A 20588-nucleotide genomic window follows, 5' to 3' on the forward strand; every position below is an offset into this window, starting at 1 on the left:
AAAGTTGTATATAAATGTATTTTTGTTAATATAGATACTGAAACATTTGAGAGCTGTTACTTTTAATTTGGGGTCCTTTTCAAGCTATAAATATTAATGAAAGACATAATATTTCATCAGATATTACCTTATATTTATTTTGCTGGATGCAGTAGTCAGTATTTAGAGAGTGAGAATTATGGGTTAAACCATCATGAGAGCTCCTGCACTAATTTACTTGGGAAGCTGTGGTATGTCCATGTAATGGGTGCCTTGTGTCCGTGCTCACTGGTACACCTCCCACAGCCCAAAGGCTTTATTCATATCAAAAACTAGGTATTCAAGCATTTTACCTGATTTATGGTATAGTAAAAGAAGCATCTCAAATTGATAAGAAATGAAGAATAATTGGCAGTTTCCCAGCTAATAAAGATTTCCATTGTCATTTAAGCCTTAAAGAAGACATCTATTATGATCTTTCTGTCCTAGATGAGCTCAGTGCTTGGTTATGGGAAGATAAGGTTGTGACAGTTACATTTCAGTGTTTTAATTTTATTTTTTGTTGTTCAAATCAGTTCAAGTTTGATTCATGCAGAATGTTTGAGATCACGTTGTAGAAAATAACGTGTTCTGTTAAGTTTTGATTTGATATTTTTGATTTGATATGTTTGAACCCAATATAAGGAATATTGCATTCCTCTTTCACATTTATTGTACTTGAGTTGCATTTTAAATTGATTAACCTCTTTTATAAAAGTTACACAATTAAACTATTCAAAAACAACAGCTTTCAATTTTTAAAGTACTTCATGAAAAGGAAATAACATGAGACCAGACAGTCATAACATTTATTTTTTTATGAAATATGGAACAAGCAGGTTTGACTTACAACTAGCTATCAACGTAACACAGAAAATTCTCTGCATTGACAGTCAAAATATTATCACTGTGTGCGGGTGAAAGTTGATTTCTGGTGTAATGTTAATGTTACTATACTAAGGATAATGAATGATATTAATTTAAGAAGTGCTTCCTAATTTTATATTTACTGTATGTACGTATGTCATTCATATGTAATGGTGCCTTCTTAAATATTTTAACTCCAGCCTCCTTTTCAGAGCCCATCACCAGCCCAGATAAATGAGGAGGATTGGCGCCAGGAAAGCTGTCCAGCCTTAAAAAAATCATACTACAACCTATAAAACATTGACCCTACACAGAAATTCTAAAAGACAAAGAGGAGGAGGAATTGTGTTTGCTGCAGTTTATTTTAATAAAGTGCACCTCTATGTATTATCTTGTAGTATTTTATATTATTCTAAATACAATATAATTAGACTAAAACAAAAAACCTGCCTGTAACACAAGTTTAATTCTGAGTCAAAAAACACCATATGGCTAACAAAGAAGAAAATAATAAAACTATAGTCCCACATTCCATATGTCCTAAGTTAGCCCTCCTCCCATTTTTATTATGCTTATTGACATCAAAATAACTTGATTAAAATGGAGTTTTTACCAAGGGTCACTACATGTGTTTGTAAAGCTAAAATGTTGGATTATTTAAAAAGATAACCCTAATAGAATATCAGTCTTTTAAGGTTACATTATGTGAAAAATCAGACAATTTGTAGTAGGTTGTTGATTTTTGAATATCCGCAACATAGTGACTATGGATGGAATTCAGAGCAAATTAAATGAGACCTCATATAGTAAAATCACAGAGCAGTGACCTGGATGGTATCTTAACTTAATAATCATACAGAGAGCTTTCTTTTGGTACCTTTTGATGGAATAAATGAAAGCCTAGAGTTTATGATCTGTGCAAGGAGGCACAAGCTGAACGAACAATTTGTTTGAAAAGGGCCAAAAAAATGTAAAGTAAGAAATAAAACTAAATTGAAACCGGCAGACAGATGCCAAATGTCAAAACCCAATATGCTAAGCTAACAAAACGTCAAAACTAAAAGAAAGATATCAGGTAAAGAATCCCCCAAGGAATCATAATATGCCAAAAATTGATGTAATTAACAAGAGAAAAAAATTAAATGAACCATTTGGTGAAGGTAAAAGACAGATTTGTTAAAAAAAAAAAATTTTTTTTTAAAAAGAACATGTATTTCTGCTTGCAGTCTAAGTGCCAAAGAAGCATTTAAAAGAATTTAGCCTTTCCATGACTTAATCTTACCTGGACATTTCATTATATATTTAATTTCAAACATTTCATATTGCTTTTGGACATGTTGATATGTTAATATTTAGTAATACATTTGAATTTTAAAAATTAATCTCTAAAGTAAAGTTATCCCCTTTTCCAGATAATTGGTAAAAACATCTTCAGATTTCTACTTTAATGCACAATTTGTTAATTTCTACCAGATTCCCTTGATCCATTTGTGTGAAGAAATGCTTCCTGGGTCCATAATTGTCTTAAATGTACTTTCCTCAATTTTTGTATAGTTGTGAAGTATGTGAATGAGCCATCGTCCATATCAATCCCTTAAAGACCTTGATTAGGTTTTGCTGAAGACTGAAGAGAGTTTAGTCCAAAGATGTACTAGATTGTCTTTCTCTGTACAACTGTGTCTGTCTTTTTGTTTTTCTTCCCACTGAAGTGTTAAGATTAAAGCATCACCCAGTGCCCCAAATGCAGTCTTACTAATGCACTTTTCAGTTTGGGTAGAACATCCCTTGATGTATAATCGGCAGTTTTTTACTACAGAACATAACATTTTATTTGCCCTTTTTTAATTGCTTCTGTACATTGCCTAGATGTTCTTTGTGCTTTCTGTCTTTTTGTTTTTGTCTATCTGCAGTTGCCAGGGAAAATCTGTCATGAGCCAGTACCCATTATGAATGAGCAGACCCCCACAAGGAATTTTTTCAAATCACATTTTCAAAATAGATTTACAGTGGATCACAGATAAAAGCTGAAACATCTGGGCCATTTTTTGGACACTAGCAGTTAGTTACAGTATAAAAATCTAGAGTAGTAGTTAATCAGATTGAGAGACTGTGCACAGATTATGGAATGGAATGAGCAGGAGGCCCATGGTATGGGGGGTGGTGTATGGGGGTTATGCCTGTCTGTACTGGCTTTGTGCTGGCCCATCCCCCAACAATTTTTATCTTTTGGTATGCAACAGTTTTTTTTTTGTTTTTTTTTTTTGTTTTGTGATAAAACAACCAAATGCAGATAAACTGTACACAAAAAATTATATAATGAAATAATGGTTCTCCCTTGGACACCCCATTCCCTTTACCCAGCTCTTCAAACTAACATGTGTATCGTGTATAGGTAAAGAAGCCCAAACTGGCAATTGAGAGAAGCAGCTAAGCTATCTAGCCCCCAGAGCGTTAACGGAGCTTTCCTGATCAGCACTGTTGACCTCCTCGAAACCAGGCTCTAAGTGACTTGCACCTAGTGCTGCCACTTGCTATTGTTAACCCAGAATGCTTCATTAGGCCTTGCTGCTGATAGTTCTAATTGGGTTAAATTATGATCACAGTGGTAGTGTTGCTATTAAATGGAGCAGATACAATCTCTGGACAATAGGCATTTATTTTTTTACCTTGTCTTCTGCTTGTACTGGTTCATGGACTCCAGCTGAGCCCTCTTTTATGTGACGCCTCTTATTTGAAGACATGTTGCTTATTAGTAGGTAATGACACCTGTAGCATTCTATTACAGTATGTTGCATCACACAGACATGGCACATGCACATAGTAAAGCACTTGCCATTATAATTTCTGCTTCATACTTATTAATATAGTTCATTGTGTCCAGTATTTCAGACAGACATTGATGATTCTTAAATATTTCTAAATACAGTGTGGTGCAGGGAAACGGAAAATTTTTCAATTGGATGTTCAATGGGCGAATAAACACATTACAAAATACATTGAATGATGAAATGTATTGTACAAGATATGCGATTAATGATGGTAATTAATTTTAATTTAATATTCATGTTATGTTTTGAAGGAAACATCATAAAGGTGTTGTCTCTTTCTCTGTACATATTCTGACAGTCTGTTGTAGAAATTCTGCACTGCTTGATGTCAAGAGGAATGCTGGCAATTTCCTCTTTGGTCTTCCTTTTTAGTTCAGCAATGGTTATAGGACGTGTGTATTACACTTGGCTTTTAGAAAAATTGCAAACAGTGAGGTCTATGGATCTTGGAGGCCACGGAATATCGCAGTTACGTGAAATGATGCACCTTCCAAACAATCGTCCTGTCGAATAGCTGCCATCGATTGTCGGGCAGTATGTGAAGTGGCTCTACCTGGGGACTTTTTTTTTTTAAGGCTGAACCTGTTTCTTTGAAATTACGCACCCATGTTGTAATCTCATGAGCAGACAGGACACAATCATAACATCCTAATGGCAAAGGGTTATGAACGTCCTTGCATTGGTCCCAAACAACTGCCGACACCCCAGGGTCGCCCAACACCTAGTTCCAAAATTTCCAGTTTCCCTGCGCCACCCTGTACTTTTCCAATCTATGAGTAAGGATAAGTCTACTAAAGCTGTTGATGTGATGCTACTTTATTATTTGAGATCAATTAATTGTCCCTCTTTTTGGTGCCAGAATTAACATAATAATAATAATTCCTTGCTCAGCAATTGCAGGTTAAGGGCCCAACAGGGCAGAGTCGCCACCACTCTGCCTATATACAGTATAGGAAGCCTGCTTTATGGGATATTGTTAGTCAAGGGTAATGTGGCTTTTGCAGTTTATTTTAATTGCAGTTGTAATTTTTAATTTTAAAGTCAGAAATAATTCATCCAATGGTTCACAACTTAATACAAGCCAGGCCCACAATTAGATACTGTAGCTATTGTAGTTGCCTATCCTGGCATCACTGAAACAAGACAAGAACAGACACTGAATAGTGCATCACTCTGTTACAAGGCATGTTCATGTATCCATGCTAAGTCGCACAGGGTCATTTTGCAGTTGCCAGTTAACTTCACCTAGTTGCTAAACAATTGAATTCTGTTTTTGGTTGATTTTGCAGTTTATATCATTGGCCTTGAATATTAGTTAAGAACAAAGTCATTCCTGCTTTAGACATTCATATATACATTCTGTATGAAAAATATACTTTTATAATTTTATTCTTCAAGAGACAGGTATATTTTATTTGGCTATAATTTGACACGTTTTCCAGGAGATTCTTGTGTCACAATGTACTCCTATTGCACAGTGTAGTGGAGGGGTGGCAGCAGTTTGCTGTGCTTCTTAGGCCTGGTTGACTCCCAAGCATATACAGAGATACATTTTAATAAGGGTGTTTGTTTGTTTTTTTTTCATTAGGAATTTTTTTTAACATTTCTTGTTGCACATAGGTTTTTATGTTTTCATGTGCTAATTCCACATACATTCTGCCTGTTGTTTTGTATTTAAAGCTCTGTAGGTGAATAATACTGTATAACTGTTGTAGTCATTTCCTGAAGTGTAGGGTATTATGTTGACATTTTTGATGTGTTGTGGTGGCTTTAATACTGTGAAAGCCACTTTTCCAATTGTAATGTTGATCATGAAGATTGAATTCCTAAAGATGCGTTAACGGCCCTGCTGCTATTGGGCATCTTCCTCCATGGTGCCTTTAGTATGTATGTGCTCAGCCTTATTTACAGGAAATGGGAAAAGGTAGGTTATAGGGAACAGCAAGGGACAGGCTTGTGTTGTACAATTTTCAGATAACCTGATTTTTGTGCATGCAAGTGTAGAATGTATGTTATATTACATTAAAGAAAAAAAAGTGTGTTCATTTAGAATGATCTGAACAGGAGTTCTAAGAATATCATTTATTTTACTCATATGCTAGACGTTCCCTAATGTCCTCTCATTAGCAGTATTGTGGTCCAGCTTAGAAATTAATTCAAATTTGATGGATTAGCCTGGATCCAAATTCTTACTCTTTTTGCTCAGTTTTTATGTTTTAAAAGCTTCAAGTTATCAGTTAGTTCTTCTTTAATTGACATAGCTTCAATAGAATATCTTAATAAAAAAATTCAGTCTAACACAAAGAAGAAAATACCACACTGCAGTAGAAGAATTTTAATAAGTTATAAATAAGAGTGATCATACTAGGAAGAGCCTGCAAATTTTCAAACGTGTAAAGAATAATCCTAGATATACGATATTTCATAAGGTATTCGGACCCCTTTTTTTCACATTTTACTACGCTGCAGCCTTGTGCTAAAGTAATTTAAATAGATTTTTCCCCCACATCAGGAAACAAATATCCAATACCCCAGAATGACAAAGCGAAAACAGAATTGTAGGAAATTTTTCAAATTAATAAGACTCTTGACTTTTTATTGAGTTAATACCCCTTTTGTCAGCGACTCTGACCTGAAGTCGTCTTAGGTCTGACATTACAAGCTCCACAAATCTGGGTTTGTTTTTTTTTTTTTTTCTGCTGTTTGTTCCTTACAGATCCTCTCAAACTCTCTTAGGTTGGATGGAGACCATCAGTTGACAGATGTTTTCAGATTTCTCCAGAGATGTTCGATTGGGTTAGAGTTTGGCCTCTTGCTAAGCCACTCATGGACATTCCCATAGTTGTCCCTGAGCCAATCCGGCTTTGTGCTTGGGGTCATTGTCCCGTTGGAAGGTGAATCTTCGGCCCAGTCTGAGGTCTTAGAGTGCTCTAGAGCAGGTTATCATTAAGGCTATCTCTGTAATTTGCTCCCTGTAGCTTTTCCTCAACCTGTTCAGTTGAACCATTCCCACAGTGTGATGCTTCCAACACCATGCGTCACTGTTGAAATGGTATTGTACATGTGGTGCCTGGTTTCCTACAGACATGGCTTTAATCTTGTTTTCATCAGACAAGACAATCTTTTTTTTCACAGAGTCTCCTTTAGGTGCCTTTTTGCACATTACATGCTGGGTTTCATGTCTTTTACTGAGAAGTGGCTTCTGTCTGGCTACTCTCGAAAAGCCTACATCAGAATTATCTGCCATATCCACACAGGTTCTCTGAAGTCCAGCCAGAGTTACCAGTGAGTTTTTAGTCACTTCTTACCATGACCTTTCTCCCTGATTGCTTAATTTGGCTGGCTGCCCAGCTCCTATAAGAATTGTGAATGTTTAATACGTATTTCATTTAAAAATTATGGAGACTTCTGCTCTTGGAAGTCTTAAATACTACAGGAATGTTTTTGTAGTCTTGATTTGTGCCTCAACACAATCATGTCTCAGAGCTCTGGTTTCTACACAGCTGTGTGCCTTCCCTAGTCACGTACAATTAGTTGAGTAGACTGCAGATGAACTACAAACAAGGTGTGTACACATCACAATTATGATTAAAAGAATGGGATTCATTTGAACCAGATTTTATTCTAGGGATGGGAAGGTTTCATAGAAACCTCCCCATACCCTTGCTCTTTAGATAGATTTCAAAACTACAAAATGTTTTTTGTTCTATACTATACACAATTTGAAGCACTAGAATTTATAGGTTTAAAAAAACACCAGCTGCGCCACCTGTCTAAGATCTGTTGAAATCTAAGTAATCAACAATCAATGGATGTACTTTTTTCAATTATATAGTTCAGTGCCTGTTTGAGGTCCATAAAAGATTCTTTTCTACTACCTGTTACAGCACTTTAGCCGCTTATAGCACGAGCACAGTGAAACCACAAATGTAGAAGACAAACTCCACTCCTGTTTACCTGGGTAAGAGGCTGAGATTTTAAGAATAACGGCAGCACATAAATAAAATAGCTATGTATTGTTTTGTTTTGAAAGCATCCCTTTTAACACATCGGGCAGACATATTTAATCAGTGTCTTAAAGGCATAAAGCTCCCTTCCTACTAGATGTAGAATGAGAAATGGAGTTCATGGCACTTAGGGTTTCCCCTGTTAATAGAGCCCGTATAAATGTGTCAATTCATGATGGTAACATGATATTTGAAGCCTATAAATGATATCCTTTCAAAAATAAATAAATAAGCTACCACTGTGTTGCAAAACATCATCTTGCAGCTTTTTAAGACAAGAAAACCTGATTGACTATTGCAAGCAAATAAACATATATTGATTATTTGGAGAAAATCGCAGTTTTGATATTTATGCAAAAAGTGACAACTTAATAGAATTTAATACCTTAATGTAATTTAAATACCTAAAAACTTGGTTGTTTGCCATAGTCCTCCGTAACCTTAAACCCACAAGCTGCCTAATCCTGTGTGTTATGTTTGTACTTGAGTTAAAATTACAATATTAAATGTAGTTACAATAAAAAAAAAACAAAAACCTGTTGGACTATTGCCAGCAACATAGTTGCAAAAGTGAATATTTTAATTATTTCAGAATCATATTTAGTTACAATTAAGTTGTGCTAAGTTAAGGTTGTCAGATCATTAATAAATTATACCATAAGTGAATTACATTTAAGAAAGTATTTTTATTTTGTCCTGAATAAGAGTTCATTCTTTGGCATCTTACAAATATTCTTCACGTACTGTAAATTATAAAAAGGCTGCATGTGAGTAGATATTGCCTTCCTGGATTGTTGACCCCCTTGTAATCTTTTATGTACCCCCATTTTTAGAAATTTGAAGAAATTCACCAATAAGCCATGAAACTTAAGTAATGTCAGACTCCTGGCATAATTTTAAAAACGTTTACATTTTTTTATTTAATTGGTAAAAATCTGGCCAAAAAGTTTTACTCTTACACTCTGCAAAACATTACTTAATGTAAAGTGTTTTTTTTTTTTTTTGCTTTTATTTCAAACATGACCTTTTAAATAATTTTTAATGAACCCCATGTCCATGTTGGCAATAATATGATAATGGTTTGTGGCAAAATTGTTTTTGATTTGTTTAGATGTTCTGCTTCACTTAAGACTAACCTTGCATGATGTTGCTTTTTTTAACAAAGGCCTGGTTTTTGTGTTTTGTTTTCTTTTTTTTTTTTTGGGCTTTTACATGTGTGATGTTCGTACTAACTTGATTGCTGAACATAATGAAAGGAATTGGTAAATTATCGACTGCCGATGGTAAAGCCTTCGCAGATCCAGAGGTGCTCCGAAGATTGACCTCTTCTGTCAGCTGTGCACTAGATGAGGCGGCAGCGGCATTGACTCGAATGAGAGCTGAGAACACACTAAATGCTGGCCAAGCAGACAAGTATGTACCACCATTTTGCATATTTGTATTTTCATTAGACCAATTAACAAATCTTTTAAACAACCAATTTTTATTTATTCATATGCAACACTTCAGCAGTTGTAACAAGTTCATGTGACTTTCGATTCTGTTCATATTTTCCTTTTTCCATTCCGGGAATTAAAATATATCAGAATCAAAAAATAAATTGTTAGTTGGAAGTGCTTATTTACTATGTTGCATTTCAAGTCTGTGTCTTGACAGATGATCTTTCAAGCACCACAAGTAATTTTTATATTTTGTTTAATGTTTATTCATAATGTGGAACCAATTTAAAGTTGTTATTGTAACATGTCTCTACATATGGATATGGAACTGTTTTGAATGATTTGTTGGGAAACTGGGAAGTTTCAGTAATGGTCCTTCTAATGTTTCATTGGTTTGTACATTTTCATGAAAATGTGTCTGTTACTCAGTTTCCTGTATTTTTTAAAAACTTGTTTACATTTCATTTGAAGGAAGGAGTTTCTCCAAACAGTTCTCTATAATTTCCCTTACAAATGTTTGTAGGCCCTCTGCCTTTCTAAGGAATGATTAACAGTTTAGCACTTGGTCTTTTTCAATGTATATTTCCTATTTTTCAAAAGCTATATTGTCATAGTAATAGCAGCTATTAATTGGTACATTATGAAACAAAGGGAGCATAGTAGGTACTAAAACAAGACATTACTTTTCTGCATGGAAGGTTAAGAGTAAAAATACCAAATTTTATGCAGTAAGCATTAGATATTTGTTAAAAAAAAAAAACGTTTCCTTGAAACCCCTAAATAATAAAACTGGGCAAACCCTGGCACCTGGAGGACTGAAGACAATATTTTGTGTTTTTTAAAGGCTCCTTCATTATGGAAACTTGCTTTTTTTATCCTTGCATAAAAGTCAAGAAATCTTTTTATATAAAGCACTCTCAACCCTAAAGCAAATGTCACATTTCACAAGCTCTAATCAGAGTTGGTGGTCAGACTTAACTGCAGTTGCTGATCTCATTGCCTGAGTATGTCAATTTACATGCCTTGAAATCACTGAACATGTCAGATTACCTGTGTGAAGAGTTTATAGGTATGGGAAGTTCACTGCAATCTTGGCCCTTTTTATTTCCCTTCTTTTTTCCCCCCATTCTGTTGTGGTACATAAAACTTGAGACATCAGACAGATAACAACAACAACAACAACATTTATTTATATAGCACATTTTCATACAAACAGTAGCTCAAAGTGCTTTACATATTAAAGAATAGAAAAATGAAAGACATAATTATAAAAAATAAATCAACAGTAACATCGAATAAGAGTAAGGTTCAATGGCCAGGGGGGACAGAAAAAACAAAAAAACTCCAGACGGCTGGAGAAAAAATAAAATAATAAAATCTGTAGGGATGACCCTCTGTTCACTTTGTGAGGGCCAAGCACTTCATAGCGCTATTATTTGCATTGTACTGCGGAATGAGGACTACTTGTGAAGTTCCAGTTGCATCTGAGCATGCACATTTGTTATGTGAAATCTACGAGACCAACGTTTTTCTATAATTGCAAAAGTGAGTGTCGAGTGAACCCAGGCGTCGGGGGAGGATGTAGTGGTTTGGAGAGGCGACGGATTGAGAGGAAAGCTGATGTTTACTTCTGGTACTGAAAATCCCAACATGGTTGGTACTGTCTGGTTTTCAAATTTGAGGTTTAGTACTGGTAATGGCGTGTAACCCTAATCTCCAGTCAGAATTTATTAATGGATCTTGTGCTTTGCATTTTATGATTTTTAGTGATTTCTTCCAGATTCACAACTAAAATGAAAGATAAATATATTTTGCTCTTAAACTAGTCGAATCCCACAACCTAAATTTTCCCCTTTGAAATAAAGAAAGATAAATTTCATTCAAGCAATTGTTTCCAATTAAATTTTCACGGTAACCTTCAGCAGTAATTAGATGCCGTCCTGTGTGCTGCCTTTGGGCATTTACTCTTGGTGACTTTCTTAATATTACTATTGTTGGTTTTATAGCCTAGAGTTTTATATTTATTTGGTATTGTAACATCTTATGATTAAATTATTAAATACAAATTTTGCCATTTCATTTTAGAAAAAATATTGATATTTGTGACTATACAGAATTGTTTTTTCATCTGTATATTTAACTTACATGCAAGACTTGCCCCAAACCTTTGTTATCTGTTTGTGATCACTATAAGTAAAGATGTAGTCCTGAGTGGATAAACCTCAAAGCCTATTTAGGTATTTGAAGAGCTGCATATATGATGATTACCTGCAAGTAGACCACATTAATTTTAGAACTTTTAGAAATTCTGTTTTTGTTGTATACTTAATAATTACTATTATACTAGTCCAGTTTGTTTAAAGGAAGTTTAGAATCCACCAGCACAACACCAGTAATTTTAGCAGTTTGGTTATTTTTAGCCGTAGCTTGGCGGAAGCTTGCTCCGATGGGGATGTGAATGCTGTTCGTAAATTACTTGATGAAGGAAGAAGTGTAAATGAACACACAGAAGAGGGAGAAAGCTTACTTTGTTTGGCCTGCTCAGCTGGCTACTATGAACTTGCACAAGTAGGTGGTTTTCATTTTTGTTAAATGGTAAATATGATTCATAAAATGTGTTTTTGTTTTGCCTAAGATTGCATATTCTAAAGTCTTCCATTCTTGTAATTCACCCCAGGTTGGTTAAGTTTTGAGAAAATAATTTGTTTCCAGTTCTCAGCACATTTCCATTGTCATGTTAGGTGCTGCTTGCTATGCATGCAAATGTTGAAGACCGAGGGATCAAGGGAGATATCACTCCTTTAATGGCTGCAGCAAGTGGAGGATATGTGGACATTGTTAAACTCCTCCTCGTACACGGTGCTGATGTTAACGCTCAGTCATCAACAGGTAAACTGGGTGGTTTCATTAAATATTTTTATTGTGAAATTCATTTAAATGTTTTTTTTATTGTAAAATTAATCTAAGTAAAAGTTCAAGTAGAATGTAAATAAGCAAGTCACTTTGGATTCTCTGTTTAGGTGAATGTCTTGGCAACAGTCTGTAATAGAGTTTTATAACTTCACATATTTTACAGTGTGTGTCTCTATATGTTGATCTTTGGTAGGTCAAACTTGTGAATGAATCTTAAGTGGGTCAAGTAAGGTTACTGACTATTTTTCCAGACCAACAGTCCCCAAAACCATTCACATGAATGTATTACTAATGAGAGTGATTAAAGTGTGTGCTGTGATTCCTGGGCAAGTCCACTGTGGCCATATATACAGTATTTGTGATTAGTAACTTACAATGTTTAGCGCATAACTGTCTTGTGAATCGCCCTTTCCATTTAATAAACCCATTTATTCCAATTTCTCCATTCCCATGTACTTTTTTAAAATAAAAAATACATTTTCAGATGTTACATTCATACATATAACAATGCAAATACAATTAACAACACAATGTATAATACATGACAACATTACAATATTAAATACAGTAGCAGTAAAAAATGCAAAACACACAATTATATGAAAAAATATGACCTTGTAGAACTGCACTCCCGCCTAGTAATATATCAAGTTAATCTTCGTAAAGTAAACATACAATAAACATACTTTTGATTGAAAGGACAGGTTTAGAAAATAGGAAAAAACAGTTTAGTCATAGTGATTGCAGTGGAAAAGAATCTGTTTGTGTGTATAGCAGAGCTTGCTTTCAGTGGCTGGTAACATTTCCTTGATGGTAGTACCTGGAAGAGGTTGCCACCCAGGTGATTGTAGCCATCAGTTATATTTCCAGCATGTTTTCTGATCTGCAATGTTACAGGATCTCAGTTGAGTCCAGTTTTAAGACTTGAGTCTTTTCTACTGTCTGCATGACACGTTGCAGTTTGTTTTGAGTGAGTACATGCATTGCCATACCAGACCTGGTATAGAGAAAGAGAGAATGCTTTCAAGACAGCTCAATAAAAATGATACCAGGACTGATTAGGCCCGGTTAAGCTGATGTAGAGTTTATGATGTTTGAGGTTTTGTCCAACTTGTTCTTCAGGTTTTCGTTTAATATTTGCCGACATTACAGTCTATAAAGTATAGTTCAGTTGGGTCTCATACTATCTCCTCTTGTATAAATGCAAGTGTCAGATGGAAGATGGTCTTATATATATTCCTCTTTTTTTATGATAACTTTTCTTTATTGTACATTTTTTGATTATGGTGCTGGTTTCATCTTTTCCCCCTTGCATGTATGCCCAACACACAAATAGAAAATTTTAGGCATCTTGCAGTGTATGTATGTACTGTTACTTGCAGTTTCTCATCTGGATGCCCAAGATGCAAATAATTTATTTGTAGTTTAAAACCAATTACTACTAAGTGATTGGAGGCAAAATGATGATTATTTGATGATAAACTGTTTTTGTATAATAGTTAGGCAGGCAGTGTTACTTGCTGATTATGGACTTGAACTCTAAATGAGAAGGCTGACAGTTTATTTTTGTTGCTGACTCATTGTGTTACATTTAGTGAGTCAGTTAAATTGTCTATTGTTAGATTGTAAAATGAGTAGTTAAACGTAAACAATACTAACACAGCCCTGTACTTGTACTTGTGTCTTCGTATAATTTCCTCTGTTGAAAATTTCTGAAATAAGGGCTAACACTTTAGTTTTAGGTACTTCAAAAGTGCATCTTTTACCCATTTCTGGGAGGTTACCTGTTCAAATCCCGTTACTGCCAGAAGGAATCCTATTCTTTTGTGCCATTGAGCAAGGCCCTTAACCTAAAAATTGCTTCAGGGGCACTTTAAAATCGTGGACCATACACTCTGACTTCCAAAGGTCATGCAGAAAGAAAATTTCCCCTCCTGGATTAATACAGTGTACCAAATACCAATAAAAAAAGACCTTAATAAAAGCTTGTTTTGGTCTTGATTAACACTTGTGAAGAATCAGTAAAGTGGATATTCATATCTGCAACATGGCCTACTAAAATAACCACTATGGAATGGTCTGAGTTGGCTTGCATAAGAATTATTTCTCATTGCATATTTCATTACAAGACCTGTAAATCTTCATATTCACAAGTAATTTTACCAGCATATCAAAAGATTTTAATATGCAACACTGAACGCAGAGGAATAAACCATTTACAAGTGGAATTAAGACCAGAAGAAACATTTTAAGGGCTTGTTGCTTATCAGTAAATGAGTAATTTATGCACCTAAACCAAAATGTTATCTAACATATTTATGTAATTTATGTTTGTGTGTGTGTAAATATGTATGTGTATATATGTATATTTATTAATGTAGAATAGTATTATATCATATTTGTTGCAGACACATAATTTTTTCCAATTTTGATTTCCTGTTCTATTTGTACTGAATAATAACTCACTAACATAAAAATGTTACTTATTTTTATTCTGATTATATGCTTCATAGGCAACACTGCACTCACTTATGCATGTGCAGGAGGCTTTGTTGATGTGGTAAAAGTGCTGTTAAAAGAAGGAGCAAATATTGAAGATCACAATGAAAATGGACACACTCCACTTATGGAGGCTGCAAGTGCTGGCCATGTAGAGGTTGCACGTGTACTTCTGGAATATGGAGCTGGTATCAATACTCATTCCAATGAGTTTAAAGAAAGTGCACTTACGCTGGCATGTTATAAAGGTTGGTATTTCTTTTCCTGATCTGTTCCAGTCTTTAAAGTAATTCTTGATATTTTTGATTGGTTTAAGTATGTTTATACTACCATTTGTTTTGTTGGTTTTGTGTTATTTCTAGCTTGGCATGGTTAATGAACCAAGTCAGTGTAAGGTTTTGTTTAGAAAAATGAAGACAATGTGGAAAAAAACTGTTTCAGTATGCTCCATTGGGCATGAATTGTCAAAAAACACCCTCTAAGGCTAGGCTGTTTAGATGGCTGCATAAATGCAAAATAATACACAATACCAGTTTGGCAGAAGGTCAATTCTTGTCCATGTAAATGTCATGCTTCGTGATGCATAGCATTTCATCTGCTGTGGGCTTTCTGCCCTGTGGTAGCACTTTGCTCCTGCCTTCCTAGCATTGCAGTATAGTCAATTGGTCTAGCTATTCTTCAGCAATTAATTTCACATTCTACCAATACTGCCCATCAGAGGAAATTGTTGTGGGGGGTTTAAAGCAAAAATCAACATTTTCAAAATTGTTTGGAACATTGTCAGCGGTTAATTGAATCGTGCCATGTTGTTTTGTTTATAACTTGAAGCACCTACTGTTTTTCTGAAGTCCAGTAACATACTATGAAGCCCATTTAACTGATACACATGACAAACTGGAATTCTTTTCCAAGGCTGTGGAGAAAACACAAAGAATTGAGTCCACAGTTCTTATGTTAATTTTTTCTGGTAATTTTAAGACTGGTTCTTAAACATTTTCTTGTTTTTAAGCAAATAGTAATAAAAATGCCTAGTGTTAAGGAATCCGGGACAAACTACCCCATTAAGTATTCTATAATTTTGCTTATTATGTGCTGGACTACTGACTTTGATTAAGCTGAAGTAGTTTGATTTTAGTAAGCAAGTTTTATTTATTCAGAACTAATTGGATATTGAACCCTGTAGTTTATGCTTTAAAATATACTTTACCTCATTATTTGCAGCATTTATTGTATGTGTGTTTGTTTTTTATGGATTATACCAGAATCATGAGATACATAATGAAATGTATTAGTTCGCAAGTAAAAAGTAAATAAATAATGCATTTAACTCTTCAAAAGCTGTGAAAAAAATTTAAAAAGTGTGTCCACATCTTTGGTTATTCTCTTCATCTCTTTTTGTGGCTCTGCCTTCACAAAAATCTCCATTTTTTCACTCATGGAATTGCTTTAGCTTTAGACTAGAGCCCATTTGTTCAATAACAGTAATAGGACAGTTAGCAAATGTTGAATGCCATAAGTAAAAAGATATAATAACTAAATCATTTACAATCATAGATTATAATCGATAAAGCAATTAAACTTAAAGTAACCAAATAAGCAACAAAATAAAAGAACACAGAGCATAGTTTTGGTTTTTTTTCCTCTTCAATCAATTAGACAGATATTCACAGAACAGATGGGTCTTCAATTGCTTCTTAAACGCATTGAGGGAGTCAGCAGTACAGATGGAGGTGGGTAGCCTGTTTTACCAAGTGCAAACAATGCAGGAAAAGAGTCTGGATTGAGACTTTATACCATGCAGAGGTTGCATCACCAGATGCTGTTCACTGGCAGACCTGAGTAGGTGAGGAAGAATATAGTACTTCACCAGTATCTCCATATATTCAGGTGCTGTCCCACTGTCTACTCTGTAGGCAAGCATCAGGGGTTTGAACTTAATGTGTGCTGCTACAGGGAGCCAATGTAGCCATCTGAAGAGAGGAGTGATGTGCCCATCTTGGATGGTTTAATACAAGATGAGTCTGCATTCTGGATCATCTGCAGTGGCTTGATAGCACATATGGGTTCTCCTGCCAGAAGCAAATTGCAGTAGTCCAGATGTGACAAGACCATATCCTGGAAAAGAAGTTGTGCTCCTGATCTTGCAGATGTTGTACAGTGTTGAAACTGGCTTACCATTTTGGCCATGCAGCAGCACTTGTAAAAAGTGATAAAAAGCTTCACAAGATGAGCCATACAAACATAAATTTTTGTTGAAACAATTCAGTGGCTCTCTTGACCACTCCAAATGCATTCTTTTATTCATTTTATCTAAATTTTGATATAACTAATCATTTTGTGCTTTAAAATAGTTAAACACAGTGTGTCCATTAAGTTCATCCTTAATGTTGCTTTTGTTAAGAAGGACTGCCCTTGCACCACACTTTTTATCACTGGTATCGTATAATGATCCAAAAGTTGACCAACTCAAAATAATTCTGTTATTCAGAGATAAAGAATTCCAGATTATTTTGATTAGTGTTTTAGTTTATTAATAGCTGAACGGAGCAGATTTTAGAAAATACATGCTTTCATTTAAATGAATGCTTTAAAGAAAGTCTTTTGAATTAAGCATATCTCTCATTTAATAAAGACTTTTTGCATATTGTATACTGTTTGTAATGTTTTAATGTGTTTTTCTGTGTATTTTCATTGTTACGTAGATCATACTGAATGCTAATAAACCGGCATATTTTGGTGTGAAGAGTTCAAAAGGCTGCAACTTTTAGAGAACCTTTTTGGAGAACTTGAAATGCTACATGTTTTTCAATAAGCCTTTTTTTTTTTTTTTTTTACTCTTTCTAGGTTATTTTTCAAATGAAGTATCTTGGATACTTGGGAAATTATATGAATTTCATCAAGTCAATTTTAAATATATCGTCCCAAGCTACTTGATTAATCCTCAAAATAATCACTAAAATTGTTATTCACACACACAAAATTGATTATGAAACCAGTATTTGTATGCTTTTTTGCATTTATTTTACTTAACAGTAAACTCAGAATTCAGAGTTTGTGGCTTTTCAATAAAGACGCAAAGTTTAATATGGTTTCCTAATCTACTGTTTCATTCCACGTTTCTTGAAAAATGTAGCTAGAGTTTTATCAAGTCTTTTGTGTTTTACATCCTGAATTTGATCTTTTTTACAGGACACTTAGACATGGTGAGGTTCCTATTGGAAGCAGGAGCTGACCAGGAGCATAAAACGGATGAAATGCACACAGCATTGATGGAAGCCTGCATGGTAATATTTAGTTATAACAAATTTCTTGTAGTTCCAATATGAATGTTTTTTTTAAAGCATACAAGGTGTGAAGTGTATGAAATTATGTCAAGCTTTTAATGTTGTAACCTTTTGAAACACATAATTGATAAATAACAGGGAAAAAGGTTATGTAGGGTGGATGTTTTGTTTTATATTTGTGGAATATGTAATGGTATTTTTCTATCTGTAGCATCATTTTTTGTACTATTGACAGAGAGCTTGATTAGCTTTTTCTGATTTGAGACAGCACTTTTATTTTATGCTTCTTAACATGATGCATATTTTGTACAACTTTTCTGACACACAGTCATTGCCCATTGTTAGAAGTATTTTGTACCGTCCAATATGAAAATCCCGTTACTTAGATTTACAGTTTTCTTGGTTCTTTTGCTATTTAAATGTAATTTATGCTATTTTGCTCCATCAATATCTAGGATGGTCATGTTGAAGTTGCACGGCTTTTACTGGACAGTGGTGCCCAGGTGAACATGCCAGCTGATTCATTTGAATCTCCATTGACGTTGGCTGCATGTGGAGGACATGTTGAACTGGCAGCATTACTTATAGAAAGAGGTGCAAATTTGGAAGAAGTGAATGATGAAGGATACACGCCTTTAATGGAAGCTGCTAGAGAAGGCCATGAAGAAATGGTGGCATTGCTGCTTGCACAGGGTATCGATTTTCTTTTTGTCAGGAAGTACACCTATTAGATATTAAGTAAAAATAATTTTGATTATTTAAGAGGATGAAATAGTGAGATGAGTAATTCTGAAATGTATTTTTATAAGGTTTTAAGTTACATACTGTAGTTCTAGGTTTTGATGCTAATGTTATCAGTTCACATTAATGGATCTGATATCTTATTTTTGTTGTAAGGAGCCAATATAAATGCTCAAACAGAGGAAACTCAAGAGACCGCTTTGACACTAGCATGCTGTGGAGGCTTCTTAGAAGTGGCAGATTTCCTGATAAAGGCAGGAGCAGATATTGAGCTTGGATGTTCAACACCTCTTATGGAAGCTGCTCAGGAAGGTCATCTTGAATTGGTCAAGTACTTATTAGCAGCAGGTAATTAACTCTAAACACATACCTCACAGCCCCAGTATTAATTTTTGTATGTAAATTTGTGCATTGTGTTAAAATTAATTATACTACTACTACTATAAGAGTATTGCTTTATAGATTGATTCAAGTTTTGGAAAGGAAAAATTATAGCACAAAATTATGTTTGTGCAATTACTACTATAAAATGCTTTTTCAACATTAGTGTAGGGAGTTGAGGTTAATTGTGTTTGATAATGGTTATTATTTTGCAGGTGCAAATGTTCACGCTACCACTGCTACTGGAGACACTGCGTTAACCTACGCTTGTGAGAATGGGCACACTGATGTTGCAGACGTACTACTTCAGGCTGGGGCAGATTTGGTAAATGTAATATTTATAGTTGATTTCTCTTTAAGAGAAATGAATATCACTCTATATACTGTTTTATAATTAACTGATTTTCAGTACAAAATGTAGGTTTGAAAAATAATTTTTGTAACTAGAATGTCAAACATGCACTCTCAGTTTTCAATGTACTACTTTTAAGTACAAATTGCAAGTCACTTGTACAGTTTAAGAGGTATAACTTTTTCCTGATATTGTATTTGTTTAAACACTAGAAGAATTCATAGAAAATGTATAAGCTTATGACAGCAAACAGTTGGTATACTTAAAGGAAAATTTAAATTTCTCTTTTATTGTTTTTTAATTGATATTTTTTGCTCAATATACTTCTTCAAAAGGAACATGAATCTGAAGGTGGAAGAACACCACTGATGAAAGCAGCAAGAGCCGGCCACTTGTGTACTGTGCAGTTCCTAATCAGCAAAGGTGTGAATTTTAAATTCATTATTTCACTGATGTCTTTATTTAGCTATTTGATTTGTGTGATGTAGTAAACATTTACAGTACATACATTTACATTGCCTTTACAATTCCTTACAGGTGCAAATGTTAATAGAGCTACAGCTAATAATGATCACACAGTGGTGTCTTTGGCTTGTGCTGGAGGTCACTTGGCTGTAGTTGAGTTACTTTTGGCACATGGGGCTGACCCTACGCACAGATTAAAGGTAAGTGTGCTATTGTGGTATTTAGTTTGTTTTTTGTTTATAAATTCTATATATAAGGTGAGTTTTGACAAGAATAAGTGAAAATAAGGGAAATTCTTTACGTAGACATTCTAAAGAAGATGCTGAAGTAAAAGTATGTACTTTAGTTTTGGTCCTTAGCTCTCAACATAATTCTCATTTGAGGTGTTTGATGGTTTGGACTGGGTTTATTTCTTTACATTTACAGTAAGTGCAAAATCACAAAGTATTCTTTTTGCTGACACTAAGTGGCAATCTTTCCTGCAATTATAAAATCAATGAAAACATGATTTTTGCTGTAGTAGTCTGAAATTGCATTGAATAGTAAAATGTATTGTTACTTATGGGAGCTTTAGATAATAAGTGTAGTTAGTCACTTATAGTGGAATTTAATTTTGTAACCTCAGGGTAAACTGTGGAGTGCCACCTCTGAGGGTTTATTTATTAACCTTTCAGTATACTGAGTCAATAATGTTACTATTAGGAAAATAACAAAATAAACAGTAATAATAAAAAATACTATTATAATCCATATGCTGATTTTTCTTAAATAGGGTGTGGTTGACAGAACAGGTT

At 34.4% G+C, this 20588-nt stretch overlaps 1 protein-coding gene across 8 annotated transcripts in view; it reads left to right on the forward strand.

Annotated features, from left to right (window-relative positions):
* Positions 1–20588, forward strand: part of ankhd1 (ankyrin repeat and KH domain containing 1) — a 187779-nt gene that overhangs the window by 76215 nt on the left and 90976 nt on the right. For 4 of the 8 annotated variants that reach the window (XM_039773750.1, XM_039773751.1, XM_039773755.1 and 1 more), the window contains exons 3-12: positions 8977–9133; positions 11565–11727; positions 11901–12048; positions 14586–14819; positions 17761–17855; positions 18311–18548; positions 18753–18944; positions 19193–19302; positions 19665–19752; positions 19867–19994. In XM_039773750.1, the coding sequence (XP_039629684.1) occupies positions 8977–9133; positions 11565–11727; positions 11901–12048; positions 14586–14819; positions 17761–17855; positions 18311–18548; positions 18753–18944; positions 19193–19302; positions 19665–19752; positions 19867–19994 (1553 nt within the window). The remainder of the gene's footprint in view (positions 1–8976; positions 9134–11564; positions 11728–11900; positions 12049–14585; positions 14820–17760; positions 17856–18310; positions 18549–18752; positions 18945–19192; positions 19303–19664; positions 19753–19866; positions 19995–20588) is intronic. The other 4 variants (XM_039773757.1, XM_039773752.1, XM_039773753.1 and 1 more) reach the window with 3 other exon arrangements.

The sequence above is a fragment of the Polypterus senegalus genome, chromosome 13, assembly GCF_016835505.1.
Source record: "Polypterus senegalus isolate Bchr_013 chromosome 13, ASM1683550v1, whole genome shotgun sequence".
NCBI classification, from domain to species: Eukaryota; Metazoa; Chordata; class Cladistia; order Polypteriformes; family Polypteridae; genus Polypterus; species Polypterus senegalus.